At 44.0% G+C, this 17,335-nt stretch overlaps 1 protein-coding gene across 2 annotated transcripts in view; it reads right to left on the reverse strand.

Moving 5' to 3' along the window:
• The window catches only part of BMP6 (bone morphogenetic protein 6), a 145,199-nt gene that overhangs the window by 20,044 nt on the left and 107,820 nt on the right, over positions 1 to 17,335 (reverse strand). For both annotated transcript variants that reach the window (XM_055407176.2, XM_055407175.2), the window contains exon 2: positions 6,164 to 6,356. In XM_055407176.2, coding sequence (XP_055263151.2) covers positions 6,164 to 6,356 — 193 coding nt within the window. The remainder of the gene's footprint in view (positions 1 to 6,163; positions 6,357 to 17,335) is intronic.

The raw sequence follows: 17,335 nt of genomic DNA on the forward strand, positions 1-17,335 counted from the left end.
AAGAATTATAGATGAAAAAGTAAAAATGTTTATAAATGACATGATTATATTCATGGAAATTCTAAAATTCTGCAGAGAAACGTTATTAGACTATGTAAATTTGCAAGGTTGCTGGATATAAGATCAATATCTAAAAATCAATTGTATTTCTAAGGGTATAGCAAAAAATAATCAGACACTGAATTTTTTAAAAGATAACAATACCATTCACAATATGATGAAAACTTCAATACTTGGAATAATTCTAATAAAAATATTCAAGACTCCCCAAACTGCAAAAGGTTACTGAGAGACATTAAAAGCAGACCTAAATGAACATTCTTGGACTGGACCACTCACAGTGAGTGAGTCAATTCCAAGTAAATTCAGAATTTCAGAACAGAGTTTGTGGAAATTGAAGGGCCATCAACAGCCAAGAAAATCTTGAACAAATTTGGAGAACTCTCACACCAGATATCAAGACTTCTCATAAAACTAAAAGGCTCAAGAGCATAATATTGGTACAAGAAGAGAAAAATCAACCAACAGAACAGAACAAAGATCTCACCCACACTTATGTGGTCACATGATTTATGACAAAGATGCCACTGATGTGAATGGAAAAAAAATAGTATTTTCAGTAAGTGGTCCTGGGTCAATTAGGATTTTTTATTCTTATATCTAAACTCTCTAATCTATGTCCATAGTTCACCTGTGATCTCAAATACCCAGTACTAGAGAGCAGAGCTCATTCTGCTGGTCTAAATACTTCTGTATCTCATGGTCTCTCAGCATCTAATCATAACTCAGACACGTCCCAACCTGGACTCTTCTCCAACCCGCTCCTGATTGATTCCTCTGGTCCCAATCTCCGTGAATGGTTCAGAGTAGTGTGTCAAATTTAAAATTCTGGAAAACTGCTTGTGCCTTTCGACAGTTATTTTCTCTCCTGGGACAATTATATTCTATCTTAAAAACAGGTCAGAACTGATGAACTTAGTCACAAATGTAAACAATAATTCAGCCTGGCCTTGTTCCTGGGGACTCTATAAGCATGGCCTCTGGGCGGCCTAAGGAAATCTTTCTCTGTTTTAAAAACCAACTCTACCACAGCATTGCCCTGTTCCCTTGATTCAAAGTTGCACGTCTTCCAGTCCTAAAAACGATGCTAAAGTTAGGATGAAGCATATGATCCAAGCTGAAAAAACTGTATATATACAAAAATACCCCCACTTTGCCTCTGTTTGTTTGCCTCCCACTCCCTCTGTTTGCAGACAGAGGAGTAAGTTGTGCTGTTGCTTATACCAGGAGGAACTAACTTTTCAATCTGGTCATTAATTCTCACTTAAATGTCTTCCAAAAGACCACACCATGATAAAACACAAAAAGAAAAGTTATCACACACACAGAAGACAGACTATCACTGCCAAGCAACATATACACGCACAGAGTACAGAATTTCACAGCTGGCAGAAGCATGTGGGACCAACCCATGACCAAACAGAACCATCTTTCAGACACTGAAAACACTTCTGGATGGCTTCCAAGAGATGCTGTTTGACTTCGAGACATACAAAAGTGAATTAAGAGTTAAAGTATATCTTTAACCGAGTAAGAAATATAGATGAAAACAATATTCCTAAAGGCCCCCAAATTGCACTATTAATACAAAGGTACATGCGTACATATGAAATGAGTGACCTGCTACCATCATGCTGCCACACATGATAATAAAAGGCTGACAGTTAATCAGAGCAGCCTTTACCCTCCAAGTATAAAGACAGCTTAGCATGGATGAGATGCAGGAGAAAATGCAAAGTAAATGGACAAAGACACCATACCGTGACTAAGTACAGCTACTTTAATGTGATTTAGTCTTTCATCTCCTCCACACCATTCCTTTGGAAAAGCTGCTAACAGATCCATGGTTGACCAATAGGTCAATGAAAGTTTGCAGAGGTTTTTCCCACTGGGAGTCCTCAAAAGCCAAAGTACCAAAGGTCCGAATTCTAATAGACACATTTTTACCCCCAATAGAGCTGTCTCCTGTGCTACCCAAACAGGAACATCCTTGAGAAGTTCTCATCCAAGCTGAGGAGTTGAAGATGCAAGATGTGCCATAAGGGAACCGTTTCCCTCTTTCTGGCACTTCACCTTTATCTTGGGACTGTCCCCACGGCATGGGGGTGACTTTGAGTAAGCAGAGCAGACCCCACTTTAGGCCTAATTTGGACTTGACACAATGTGTATACGCCACATTTCATCCTTCTATAGTGTAAACTGCCTGCCCAGCTGTCTGATGCAGTCATGGCTAAACTCTAAGGAAGGGATTTGGGAAGGTCTTTCCCAAACTCTGAGCATGGTATAACTGCCAGTTTTCACCAGGGTCATCATAAACATATAACAATTCCTAACGTCAGATTTTAACAGCAAACTCATCTTAAACTATCAGCCCCATTCCATACTACAGAGTTTAAAATGGGGGGAAGGGAGAGTTAGGAAGTCTGGGATGGACATGCACACACTGCTGTATTTAAAAGGAATAACGAACAAAGCAACTTCCCTGGTGGCACTGTGGATAAGAATCCACCCGCCAATTCAGGGGACACAAGTTCGATCCCTAGTCCGGGAAGATTTCAGATGCTGGAGAGCAACTAAGCCCTGGGCCACAACTACTGAGCCCGAGGGCCCTAGAGCTGGTGATCCAACAAGAAAAGCCACCCCAATGAGAAGCCCGTGCACCGCAATGAAAAGTAACTCTCACTCACCACAACTAGAGAAAGCCCTCGCCCAGCAACGAAGACCCAGCACAGCCAAAAATAATACATAAATAAAATGGGTAACCAACAAGGACCTACTACAGAGCACAGGGAACTCTGCTCCATGTGATGTGGCAGCCTGGATGGGAGGGGAGTTTGGGGGAGAATGGATACATGCATATGTATAGCTGAGTCCCTGCACTGTCCACCTGAAACTATCACATTATTACTCAGCTGTACCCCAATACAGAATAAAAAGTTAAAAATAAATAGACAACAAAGAGCACAGGTGTGCTTCTGGGCTGCCAACTCCCCTCCACTCCACAAGTTGCTCCAGTTCTTTTCAGGACTTAGATTCCATCTCTAGGCTTATTCTCAGGTTTTGAATAATGTATCAGCTACTTCAACAAACACCATCTAGTCATCACTGTTTTTTAACTTATCTGGTCCAGTGATTTTTTACCAGAGGCATGAGGTTTCTGCAGAGTTCATAGCAAGGGCCTCCCTTCCAAGCATCTTTCCTGACCCTCCCTGGGTCAGACTCCCTAGCTGCCCTCTATAGCAGGAGGTCTGACACAGAACTCCTTCAGCCCCAGCTGAGGGTATGACTCAGCAATGAAAAACCTGCCTTTTTTTTTTTCAAGGAGGCCAACTCTTTTGCAACACACACATGTCTTAAGCTGATCCATCAGATGCTACAAATTTCACTGAAACACAGATGAGACAGCTATGTTTCTTCATGAGCCTGGAGAGTCCTTTTTAGCCAAGACACCCCAAGACAGTACAGATGGGGAGATGGGACCTTCCCCAGAAGGGGTCTTGCAGTTCAATCTGGAGGCCTCTGGAAGAACACGAGGAGACCACAGGCCGCCTGGGCTCCAGGCCACTGATAAGAAAAGACAATCTCCTCATGGCCAACCTGGAACTCTTCAAAAGCACGAAATTCTCCCAATTCTCCCAGGATTTCCTCTTTCCTATCCACAAAAGTTAAACATATCCATCGCCAAATACTCCCGTCCTAGAAGGCAGAGTGATTACAGCTCTGCTTTGACAGGGAGTCATCAAAGATTGGGACCGTTGGGGAGTCTGTTTTCCAAGCTCACTGCTGGCCCAGAGGAAGCCTGACACCAGCATCTGAAGCTCAAGGCAGCTGTTCACTTCTGGCTGAAGCTCAATGTAAACCTCACAAATAGTCTGCTAGCGTGTACTCTCTCTCTCTTTGGTAAAATAATAATACTTCTGTAAAAAATTCATAGTCAAAAAAGCTCCAATCCAGTGTTTTCACCATGAAGCTTATCCTGTAGAACAGAGGAAACTATGCTTTCCAAACAGAAGTCCGAGCCAAAAAGGCACCAGCAAATTATTTCCAACACAGAAAGGCAATGAAACTGATAATTAGGCAAACTGAAAGTCAATGGCTAAATTAGTCATGAACAGATGTGAGAATTGGACCATAAAGAAGGCTGAGCACTGAAGAACTGATGCTGTCAAACTGTGGTGTTGGAGAAGACTCTTGAGAGACCCTTGGACAGCAAGATCAAACCAGTCAATCCTGAAGGAACTCAGTCGTGAATATTCATTGGAAGGGCTGATGCTGAAGCTGAAGCTCCGATACTTTGGCCACCTGATGCAAAGAGCTCACTCACTGGAAAAGACCCTGATGCTGGGAAAGATTGAGGGCAAGAGGAGAAGGGGATGACAGAGGATGAGATGGATGGATGGAATCACTGACTCAATGGACATGAGTCTGAGCAAACTCAGAGTGATAGCAAAGGACAGGAAAGCTTGGTGTACTTGGAGTTCAAAGCTTGGTGGTTCATGGAGTTGCAAAGAGTTGGACACAACTTAGGGACGGGACAACAAAACAAAGCAATTCCAAAGAATCACTGAATACTGATTTTCTCTGAAACACTGAAAGATGAAAAGCTAGCAATGTAGAATTTACTTCTCAACAGAGATCCTTAACAGTAGGAGTGATAATCAGACATCAGAAAACTTCCCTTCCACTCTGAAATTTTGGTTTGTAATAAGGATCTCACAGTGGCTCTATTTTACTTATGATTTAACTACCGTAGCTGAGATTCACCTACAACAGTCAGGGTGTATGTCCCACACCAGCGTGTGTCCCCAAAGCCTGGCACGTCCTTCCTTCTCCACTTTCCTCGTAATGGACCTGAATACGCATCAGGGTCAAATGTCAGCAGGGCTCTCGAACAGTTCTCGTGTGGGGCAAGTTCACATTTGTTACTATTTTAGTGTGAGTACTGAGACAGACCCACACACGTATCCGCAAGTCCAGGAGAAACAAAACTCATTCCTTTGGACCTTCTTGGCCAAGACTTTTGGACTTTCTTGGGAAGTCAACAGACTTCCAGGACCAAAAGCAAGAATCTGGAGTTGGTTTATAAAACCCAAGCTAATCGAGTCCATAAATACAGGGATGGGGAGGTCCCTTCCCTCTTCATTCTCTTACTTTTATCTTCAGATATACCATATTATTCCCAGAAAACCCTATCATATGCCGAGTTCCTACCTGCTACCCGACGAGAACCATGGGCAGTGCTGACTCTGCCCCAAGCTCTCCATCTGACCAAACCAGTCAGCTGAGCCCTAAGGACTAAGCAAAATTTCAAAGTCATGGGCTTGTTCCCTGTCTCCTATAGGACTGAAATAAAATGCTGTACTACTTCATCCCTTAGCCCCTCCAATGCTCTAAAAAATCACCCCATGGAAGGATTCTTTTACTTCCTAGGCAGCCCCAAGAACACAGTTCTTTTGTAAAATGGTACAGCCTCATTTCAGGAAACAAGAATAATACAAACATGAAAAAAAAAAGTCTACTGTTCCCTCGCATCTACATGATAAAAAAATACATTTGAGACACATTCATTCATACACACAGACACACACACTCAAAGACATTATATTGGGTTGACCAAAACGTTCATTCAGGTTTTTGACCAAAAGTTTATTCATGCAATTATCTTAACGACTTTTTTGGCCAACCAATATACATGTATATATTATATCACTAGCACACAAGCCTTCTATTCACTTGACTCAGTAGCATTTGTAAGCATCCTCATATAATTTTCAAGTGTGAACCTGTCACCCACCATTCAGAAGAGAGCCTAAGCAATAGTGGGAACCAGTTCCCAGTCGGTTCTGTTTCTGATCACAAAGGATGCTTGGTAATTACTACTCACTGGCTAGCTTCAGAAAAGAAAACTATTGGGAAATCTTCACCTTAAGAGCAAAAATATCTTCTCGCCCACTAAACTACCACTGGGAACACATCCCTTGTCACGCCCGTGGGCTGCCCTTGAACTCCAAGCCACCTTCCCCAGACACACTTGGGGTTACAGGGTGATGGGGTGAGAAATGGGGCCCAGCCCAACCCTTTGGGGTTCCTTGAGCCTCCATACCTGTGCTGATGCTCCTGTAAGACTTGGTAAATGCTGATAAGAAAAGTTTGGTTTTTAAAACTGCCCACAACACAGTCCTTGTAGATTCGGAACTCTGCAGCCGTCACCGCCTCACCCTCAGGAATCTGGGATAGGTTGAACTTGAACTCTTTGTGGTGTCGCTGGCGAGGGGAGAACTCCTTGTCGTACTCCACTATAGGATTAAACAAGAGAGAGTGACAGCTGTTGTTACTTGGCTGAGTGCCACAGGCTCACCTCGAGCAAGTTCCCCGTTTTCATTCATAAGAGGATTACCAGTTACCCATGGCTTCTAAGAGGGGGTCGGGGGTGATGGAAGGAACCGTGGGCTAGGCGGCCAGGCTCAGACGAAAATCCTTCATTTTACTCAAGGATTAAATACAACTCTTAGATTCTATTTAAAGACTTTAAATAGCTTAATCAGGTCTCATGAAAGCAAGTTATTTAAACGCTTCACTTCAGGGGTCCTTGTCTGCACAGGTGGGAGAACAGGGGCTTCCCAGAAGTTGCAGGACTTCGGGAAACAGTGAGTGGGACCTGCCTCTGCGTCCAGCCCCCCACCCACCCCTCCCAGCCCCTCTTCTTCCTGTTGCCCTGGCCCCTCAGAGGTTGCTTCCTTCTCTCCCCACCAAGCAGCTGACAAGACCCAGGGCGGCCCTGAGCTGACCTTTGGTGGGGGTCCTGCTGGTCAGGGGTGCATTCCGCCTGGGTCTGAAGCTGGCAGGGTCCGCTGTATTTTAGCTGATGGCTGGCGGAAATTTTTGTTGAGGGGCTTAGTGTGAAGCTTTGTAGAAAACATTGTTCTAACTGAAGTCCACTGCTCCCTTCTGGAGGAAACTGGGGGCTGAATAACTCTGCGAGGAGGGACCCACTGGGTTTAAAGCTGCCGGGGTCTGCCTAACTTGTCTATAGAACCCAAGTATGAGGACAGAAATGTGGAGACACACCACCAACGGGATGACGTGCTGTTGTCCAAGGCTTTCTTAAAAACTGGGAAAGGATCGAATCGACACTTTTTTTCTTCCCCGTATTCTGGCTATTCCACGTGGCTCGCTGAATCACAACACCCCTACCAGGGATGGAGCTAAGCCCCTGCAGTGACAGAGCCAAATCCTAACCATGAGGTCATTGGGGAACTGCCTGAAGGCTTTTTAAAAATTAAATCTTTCCCCTGCTTTTAATAAAGCCAGACTACAGAAAACTACAAGCTACCGATTATCCTCCTTCAGAGCTGGCCTTCAGATGTCCACACAGAGTCCGAGGGAGAGAAATGCTGTCAGCCTCATCGCTGTAGGAGAGAAAAACCAGCACCCGACTTCCCACCACAAAACCCAACTCTTCTCCCCGGAGCTCAGAAACGCTTCTGCCCTGCTGTTCCTGCCGGGTTTCTTTCTTTCTTAATGGCAACCACAGTAAGATCTCATGAGCAAATTAATCCTTGTTGGCAGAATTTCTTCAGCATTTGTGGGTAGGAAAAAAAAGCTCTTTGCCACCTCCAGTGGCCCACTCTCTCCCACATGTGTTCTCCATAATCACCAGAGGAAAGCTTTGCAGATTTAGCATCTTAAAAAAAAAAAAAAAGCCAATAACTCTTTATGTGAGCCTGAGACCTCAATGGCATTGCAGAAGCTAGGGAAAGTTAAGCCATCCATTGGTATGAGATTTTCAAGAATTTCTGAAACTGCCATGTGACTGTGCAACAAATCTTTTAGTTTCAACTTATCCCTTTGGAAGGATAAGAGGAGAGGGAGCTGTTAAAAAAAGGGTAAACTTTCACTTGTGTAAAAGAGCTTGAATATAACTATGAAAAAACAAAAAAAGAAGGTCCAGACAGAAATCAAGTCACCACTTAGCCTCAACAAGAGAACAGGTTTTTAAATTAGTGGCCAAGCATGAAAGGCATCACTGTTGGGGAGTTCATCCAAGGACACCCACACCTGATGGTGGATCACTTTTCTCTAAAACTGATCTGCCTTTTCAGTTTGCTGTGTTATCATCAGTGGTTAAAAGGTGAACCGAATCTGATTTCCCAAAGAGACTTTCTACAAAACAGTCACAGCTATTCTATAGGGCTTCTTGGGTGCTTAAATTTTAGTATCAAGAAATGAAAGCATATTCTTAAGATTCTTTGGAGAGAATGCGTAAGAATTCCTCAAATAAGTCATTAATATAAACAACAGAAAAAACTAAGAATGCAAAGCAAGGTACAAAGCAGTGACAAGGTATTTCAGTGAGGAAGAGAGAAAGGGACAGACATTTCAATACATGAAAAACGTTAGTCTTTGGAGAGGTATGCCACCCCCAGTAAACCATACCTTCCTGAATCACACCCTCGGGTGGTTGCTCTCCCCTGGGCTGGCTCTGTGACCTTCTCTGGACCAACAAGAGGCAGCAAGAGGTGCGGAGTGACTTCTGAGACTAACTGTTAAGTTTTGCCCTTCCTTCTGATTAGGAGTCTTGGGATGGATGTCTGAGGCAAGATGGCTGCCAGGTAAGAAGTCCCACTACTCTGAACCCCCCACGCTACAAGGAAGTCCAAGGAAACCATGCAGAGAGGCTGTGTGGTGCGTAAGGACACGTAAGGAGAAGGGAGGAGGGAGGAAAGAGTCCAGTCAGTCCCAGGCACCTCAGCGGGACCACCGGACGTACTATGAAGACGCCATCTTGGACGTCCAACGCGGTGCAGACTGAGATCGCCCCACCCCCGCCAAAGGCCGCCCGGCTGCAATTGCACGAACGCCCTCCAGGGGGAGCCAGCCCGCCCGTCCTCGTCTTGTCACAAGACTGGGAGAGATGACCATAGCACCTGGTGGTTCCCAGCCACTGCGTCTTGGGTGATTTGTTACAGGTAAGAGGCAAACGACACGAGAAGAGAAGGGAGAGCCGCAGAGGATAAGGGGGAGGGAGGGAAGGAGAGAGAAGGCGCGTCTGACCTTGCCAGGGAGGGGAGAAGCTGCGTGTAGTTCTTGAGGAGAAGGGATGTCGAAATCCTGGGAGGCGATGTGTGTGACTAAGGAAGGGTCCTGGCAGCCGCTTGCAGGCAGATGTGAAGAGAGAGAGAAAGAGTCTAAAAAGGAGAAAATAGAAGCGTAGTTCAAAGCCCTCCATTTTATTACCGTGTGAATTAGAACTCACGGCCTTATATGTTCATTTCCCCAATTCTCCTCAACGCAACCCTGAAGCACTCAACTTCCTCCTGCTGTTCTTTTATCCTTCTTGGAGGACATGCATGGTCTCCTCAGTCCCCCAGGAGTCTCTGATTGCTGCCCAGCTCGTGTTAAGCTCTCCCACCTGAACGTTTTATGCCCCTTCAGTTCAGTTCAGTTCAATCACTCAGTCGTGTCCGACTCTCTGCAACCCCATGAATCACAGCACGCCAGGCCTCCCTGTCCATCACCAACTCCCGGAGTTCACTCAAACTCATGTCCATAGAGTCGGTGATGCCATCCAGCCATCTCATTCTCCGTCGTCCCCGTCTCCTCCCACCCCCAATCCCTCCCAGCATCAGACTCCTTTCCAGTGAACCAACTCGTCACATGAGGTGGCCAAAGTATTGGAGTTTCAGCTTTAGCATCAGTCCTTCCAATGAACACCCAGGATTGATCTCATTTAGGATGGACCGGTTGGATCTCCTTGCAGTCCAAGGGACTCTCAAGAGTCTTCTCCAGCACCACAGTTCAAAAGCATCAGTTCTTCGGCGATCAGCTGGTCAATGCTATAGCATCTTCCTCAATCTTCCTATGAGACCTCAGCTACCAGTTACTGTAGTATGCTTGAAACGCCTCCTCTCTCCCCAAATCTTCTGCCCACAACTGAATTTACACAGTGCATTTGCTAATGTCTCATACAGATACAAGAAGTAAGTACAATTAAACCACTACCTGCAAGTGCGTTTGAAGACCACCATAGTGAAACATTCCAGTATTCTTGCCTGGAGAATCCCATGGACAGAGGAGCCTGGTGGGCTACCGTCCATGGAGTCAGAGTCGGACACTACAGAAGCAGCTTAGCGTGCACGCAAGGGTTCCAATGAGCTTAGCCTTTCCCCCTTGAAGCTGTGTGAACTGGGCTCCTTAAACATAGGGATGAGAGAGGGCTGAGCAGGGGATCCACTGCCTCCTGCCTCTTCGGGAGCCCCTGCCTCTGGCTTCTCAAAGACGGTGCCGCGTGTGGAATCCAGTGAAGTGGTAACCGGGAGTGTGGGCCACAGCGGGGAGCTCCCCAGGGGTTGTGAATTCCAGCTCCCCCTGATCTGACTCGGTGATTCTGAGCAAGACACTGGCCAAAGTTTCAGTTATCAGCTAAATGGGAAGAATAACATTCCTGAAGACTGAAAGAGTCCATACAAAACAGTCAATAGTAGAGACGTGCTCGGTAAATGTTCATTGTAAGCATCATCAGCTGGTGGCATCTGAGACTGTAGGTCCCCTGAGTTGGGTGTAGGTCCCCTGAGCTGTGTGTAGGTAGACCTACTCATGAGTCTTCACACGGGGCCAATTAATGGCCCTCTAAACGAGCTTTTTAAATGGGGGAGTATAATACATTCTCTGAAAAGGAAGGTGAGTGAAATCCCGGTCTTGAATATCATCAGCCTTGCAGTTTGGCTACTGAATACAGAGCTGCATTCTCTGAGGCAACAATTCCTAGAATTTTTCATTTCAAGGACCCCCGAAAACATTTTTTTTTTAAACGGTAATGACCTTACACAAGGGCATCTACTGTTTCTGTTTACCTTTTGTAAGGACAATAGAGCAAATAAGACAACAAACTGCACCCTTTTAACGCTCTGATTTTATTTTTAAAGGTCCTTTTAACACCAAATCGATAGAAAGGACATAATTCAAGGATATACACGATCCTTGGAGTTGAATCAATTTAGCTTTATAGAACTCACTCTATTCTCTCTCCTTGCCTCAGATGAATACCAGTTGAAATTTCAGAGCAGCACCGGACCTCTGGCCAACAGATAGGGGCCACAGCAGGCAAGAATAAATGTTACTGGGTTAAGATTATAAATGTAGATTATGCAGTAATATACATGCAAAAGTATGTTTATATATGTGATTCTACAGAGGTAACGAAGCATAACAACAAAGCACCAAGGAAACCAGCACCCAACTTAAAAACTGGAAGGAGACCAATATTTCTCTCTGAAGCCAACCCTCACCTCCACCCAAAAGGAACCTCGGGTCATGAACAGTGTCTGGCAGTCCCTTGCCTTTTAAAAATGAACAGTTTTACCTCATATGTGTGTATCAACAGATCACAGAGTAGTTAGTTTTCTTTTGCTCCTAAAGTCCTTCCTCTCAGAGACATGATGGGAGTTTTACAGACACCCAGGGAAAATCTAGGCACGACCACAGGTAAGCATAACGGCTGTCCAGGCTGGGGTGGGGTGGGGGGGCGGGCCCACTGTCCATTGGCTCGTGGTGTGCTGAATTTCTGTGGGAATGGCATTTTCTTACCATATGTTGGTGGGGTATGGAGAAAGTAAAAACCCTGTGCACTGCACTCCTGGTAGGAATGTAAAATGGTGCAACTGCTGTGGGAAAAAGTGATTCCTCAAAAAAAAAAAAAAAAAGAACAGAATTATCATATAATTATCCAGGGATTCCACTTTGGGCTATGTGGGGACATCCAAAAGAATCAACAGCAGGGACTCCAACAGATGTTTGTACACCATGCTCATAGCAGCATTATTCACAAAGGCCAAAAAATTAGGAACAAACCTATATCCACAATGGATGAAAGGATAAATTCACAAAGGCCAAAAAATTAGGAACAAACCTATATCCACAATGGATGAAAGGATAACTAAACTGTGGTCCATACACACAATGGAGTGCTATCCAGTCATGAGAGCAGACATTCTGAAACATGCCAACACGGGGGCAAACCCTGAGGACAGTTTGCCACGTGAGATAAGACAGTACAGACGGATAAAGAGGACTCCGCTTACGTGAGATACCCAAAGCAATCATGCCTCGCCAGGTGATTCAGTAGTAAATAATCTGCCTGCAACGTAGGAGAAGTGAGTTCCACCCCGGGGTCAGGAAGATCCTCTGGAGAAGGAAATGCCAACCCGCTCCAGTCTTCTTGCCTGGAAAATCACATGGACAGAGGAGCCTGACGGGCTGCAGTCCATGGGGCCCCAGAAGACTTGGACATGACTTAGCAATTAAACAACAACAAAGAATCATCAAATTCATAGAGACAGAAAGAAGAATGGTGGTCTCAGGGTTTGGGCATATGACAAGTTAGTGCTTAATGGGGACCTGGGTTCAGTTGGGAAAGATGGAAAGGTTCTGGAGATGATGGTGGTTGACTGCCGCACGACAATGTGAGTGTACTTAAAGCCATAGAACTTGTACAGTAAAATGGCTCAAGTGGTATATTTTATGTTTTGTGTATATTACAGTAAAAGAAATCAAAAGTGAACACATTTTCTTCCTTTTTTTTTTTTTGGATCACGCAACTCACAGAATCTCAGTTCCCCAACCAGGGATTGAACTCTGCGACACAGCATTGAAGTGCCTAATCCTAACCCCTAGACTACCAGGGAACTCCCCACAAAAGTGGGCATGTTCTTACACGATCACAGTGTATGATCGCAGCTCAGTTAAAATAATTCTTCACTGTCCTCCTATACCAAGTCCATCATTAATTTCCTCAAATGCCTCAAAAACTGCCTTTCTACAGTGGATTTGCTGAAATTAGGAGCTAAAAAAGGCCCATTCCTCACACTTGGTTCAACTGTCTCTTGAGTCTCTTCTCAACTAGCGAACCAGGAATAGAAAGAACTGTGACTCTGACAAGAAGTCTGTGTAAAAGCCTACACTAACAACCGTCTTCATGGTGATACACTGGAATCACTTCCTTTCAAACCAGGAAGAAAGGGAAGATGTGCATTTTGGTTTTGTGCTAGAGTCCAGCCCAGTGCTGCTCAAGCTACGCAACAGGGAAGGAAGAGAACTCGTTACAAACTGTGGACCTTAAAAGAAAGTTCAGCAAACTGCCTCCTTGACCATCGCAGTGAGCTACAGCTGCTAGAACAAAAACACAGCAGATCAGGCAGCTTAAACAGCAAACATATACTTCTCAGAGTTCTGGAAACCGGAGATCAGGGTGCCAGCAGGGCTGGTGTTGCTGAAGGTCCTGTCCCTTCCCAGTTACGTCCTCACATAGCCTCCCTTGGTGCAGGCAGGCAGAGGGACAGACTGTGAGCTCTCCTCTCTTATAAGGACACTAATTCTGTCCTGGAACTCCACCCTCATGACCTCACGTAGACCCAATTACCTTCCAAAGGCCACACTTCCTTGTACTGTCTCACTGGGGATAAGGGTTTCAACAGTATAAATTCTGGGGGCACAAACACAGTCCATGACACTGACCGAACAGTGTCATGTGGTATTCTGCTACCTTTCCTGTTTCTGATTTGAAACTTTGGCATATACGTTCCTAAGTGACTCTGATGATGGTTTCATCTCATTATGTTGTTTGATTTCAAGTTATGCTTGCTCTTGGAATAAGCTGGAGAATGTTCATTCTCTTGCAAGAAATGATCTCTTCCTGGAAAGTGTGGGAAACTGATTGGTACCATCTGATCCTGGTGTTTTCCTTTGGTGAACATTTTTAATTATTCATTTTCCTTTAAACAAGCTATCTTCTTTTCTTTCTTCAAGTCAGTGTGTATTTTCTAGAGGTTTGTCCCTTTGAGTTTAATTTTTCAAATTTATTGCCAGAAAGTTTTCCAAAGTGCAAATTTCTCTGCAGAGATTAAATAATATTGTTTATTTGTGGATTCTGTTTTTCTTGATTTATCTTACTGAAGGTTATTTTCTTTTTCTCACTACCTGCTTAACTTGATGATAAAGATATTTTAATATAAGTATCTTCTGAATATCACCCCACAAAATCTGAATTATATCCACTAAAGTTGTCTAGAGAAAAATAAAGACACCACTTCAACTGCAAATATAAAAGAAGAAAGAGGGAGGGAAAAGATTGGAATAATCTATTTAATACATTTAAGAGTATCACAAATTCATAACTTTCTCACTAACTGGACTCATTCAATGGTTAATTCATATGGCTTAGTTAACAGAATTACAATTGACCCTTGAACAACTGGGGGGTTAATCCGAGTGTGACTTGTAGCTGGTGCTCCATAGTCTCAGTTTCTCCAAATCCTCAGCTTCAGCCAACCATGCACTGTGTAGTGTGTAGCATTTGCTACTGAAAAAAATCCCCATGTAAGTGGATCCACGGTTTAAACCCCACTGTTCAAGGTCAATCACACGTTCATTCCACAATAAAGTCTACATTTTCCCAAATGCTTCCACTTTAGACCAAACTTTGAAAAACCTGAAACCCCTTTTTTTAAAATCACCATTCCATTGACAACAATAATCATCTTTTCATGCTGTGGCACGAGTTGATTTCATTTTAGGTGACACAAAGTTCTAGCTAGTTTTCCATGAGTTGTAACAATGGTGGCCTTTTGACATTTCTGTGATAAGCTTCCAACCTTAATAGAGACATTGAGCTAAACTCTCCAACTCAATTTTTAACCACAGCCCCATGACCCTTTACCCTCCGGGATTCACCAAATATTTCTAAATATTTGTATTCATGTTCTCTGAACTAACGCTCCTATAAATAGAAATCAAGAAGAAGCTGTTTTCCTGGCTGTCATGCTCTATGTTCTAAATGACATTTTCCCCCTAAATTTCACTTTAGAAAAAAAATTACAGATTGACAAGTGGTTGCAATAATAGGGTACATTAAAAAAAGGGAGAGAGGTCCCATGTAATATCTTATATAACTAAGAACAACAACAAACCAGGAAACTGACACTGGCAAGTTAGTATTGGAGCAAGACTGTTGATTTCACCAGCTTTTACGTGAACTTTTAGGGGATGTATGTATGTTACGATTCTATGACCACCACCAAAATCCAGATCACCACCATAAAGGACCTCCCAAGGCTGCCCTTGGATTCCAAAAAAGTTTTAAAGATGAGACTCAGTACATATATTATAAAGAGCTCTAGGACCAAAATTAGTGCCTACATATCATCATTAGACATAAGGGTTAACCAAGTCACTCTTCATTTTGAAAACCTCATTTTAGAACTTCTCCCCGACTTGCCCCCCGGACGCTCACATCACTTTAGACTGGGAAGAAGTTCAATAGCTATAACCACGCACATCTCACAGTGGAAACAAGACCCAGACCTCAGCCAACATGAGAATGCACACTTGGGCTCCTGATAAACACAGGTCACAGGGACAGACAAACAGAACAATGGCAGGCTTATCGAGTCCTAACAAGAGCAAAGAACCATGTTTTTGCCTAAGGACTACTATAAAGAAGCAATCAGACTATGTTTAGTAAACATCAGTACACATAATATACATTTTTTTCATAGATAAACTAGAGGTCTTCAGTAAAAACAAACAAGTGGGACAGCCCAAAGAGAAAAATCAACTCTGCCACACCTCTGGTTTCAATGGCACAGCAATATTAGGTGGCACGTCCTCACGGTGGCTGAGGAGAGAAGTTTAAGTCTGTATTGATCGTATCAGATTCATCCTATCTTCCTGGATGACCTGGTCACTTTCAGGTCTGTGTTCTTGCTGTGCTACACCTTCGCATCCACACCGTGAGCTGTGCTTCCTTTGATTTATTCTGCTGGGATGACACCGGACTTCAGTTTTCTTTGAGATGACTCTTACATGGATATTGTATTAGTCCTTCTCATTCTAACGTCTGCATTTCCTTTTTAAAATTTTATTTATGTCTAGTTATTTTCGGTGACACTGGGCCTTTGCTGCTGCATGCGGGCTTTCTCTGGTTGCAGAGAGTGGGAGGCTGTGCTCGAGTCGCGGTGTGTGGGCTTCTCATCATGGCGGCTTCTCTTGTTTCAGCTCTCAGGGTCAGTAGTTGTTGTGCAGAGTCTTGGTTGCTCTGCAGCGTGTGGGATCTTCCCAGATCAAGGATCGAACCTGTATCCCCTGCATTGCAAGGCAGACTCTTAACCACTGGACCACCAGGGAAGTCCCTAATTCCCGCACTTCTTAAAACTGCACGTTTATGTCTTACCTCCTCATCTCTGGGCTGAATCACCTCTTCAGTTCTATCTACAAGTTCACCAATTCTCGCTTGAGTATTTAATGTATAGTTTAAACCATCTCTGGAGAAGGCAATGGCACCCCACTCCAGTACTCTTGCCTGGAAAATCCCATGGATGGAGGAGCCTGGTAGGCTGCAGTCCGTGGGGTCGCTAAGGGTCGGACACGACTGAGCGACTTCACTTTCACTTAAACCATCTATTAGTTTGACATTTAACGATTTTTTAAAGACTTTCCAATAGCTGTTGTCACGGTTCCTGTGTGGTCTACTTCGTCATTTTCGGTTGTCCTTTATCACCGTTATATATTACACAAGTTTCCTTTTTTGCATTTCCTATATAGCCATCTTCTCTTTTCTAATTTGGGTTTTCTTTTCTCAAATGTGAAATCCTTGGGAGGGTTGAATCCTCATTGTCTTCCCATCCTTCCAATGACTCTCCTTTGGCTGGTTTTACCTTCTTGGGTGTTTGGAAATTTTTAGGTAATTTTTTTTAAATTGAAATTTATCCCAAATGTTTAAACTGGAGTTGCTTTTATTAAAAAAAAAAAATGTACATTTGCTTCTAAGAGGAACATGACAAAGCTAGAATCAGTGATCTCTTCTAGAAGCTTGGGGGGCCCTGGCTTCACGTGGGACCCTTCGAGATGACTCCCCCACCTTGGCCTGGACCCCGAGCTGGTCTCATGATCTGAGTGGCGCTGGTATTTGCACTCCCAGACACCCTGCTTTTATGTTTGTTTGCTTGTAACAAGCCCGAGGGAGCCCTCCACGATGTCCCAGAGTCCCTGACATTCTTGCTGGAGACATACTTGCCTCTGTTTATCCTGGACCTAGTCATCTGTTAGCAGGAAGGCCTTACGAATGATCTAGCTTGCAACCCTTCCAGAATCTGGAGCCTTTATCTTTTGTGTCTGAAAAATAACATTTGGGACATATTCCTCTCCATTCCAAAAGACATTATAAAACCCGCCTAATGTTTGAAGCCTCTACCAGCACCGCCATACACATCATCTCATCTGC

The sequence above is a fragment of the Moschus berezovskii genome, chromosome 23 (assembly GCF_049115385.1).
Source record: "Moschus berezovskii isolate FMDL1 chromosome 23, NW_MosBer_1.0, whole genome shotgun sequence".
NCBI classification, from domain to species: domain Eukaryota; kingdom Metazoa; phylum Chordata; class Mammalia; order Artiodactyla; family Moschidae; genus Moschus; species Moschus berezovskii.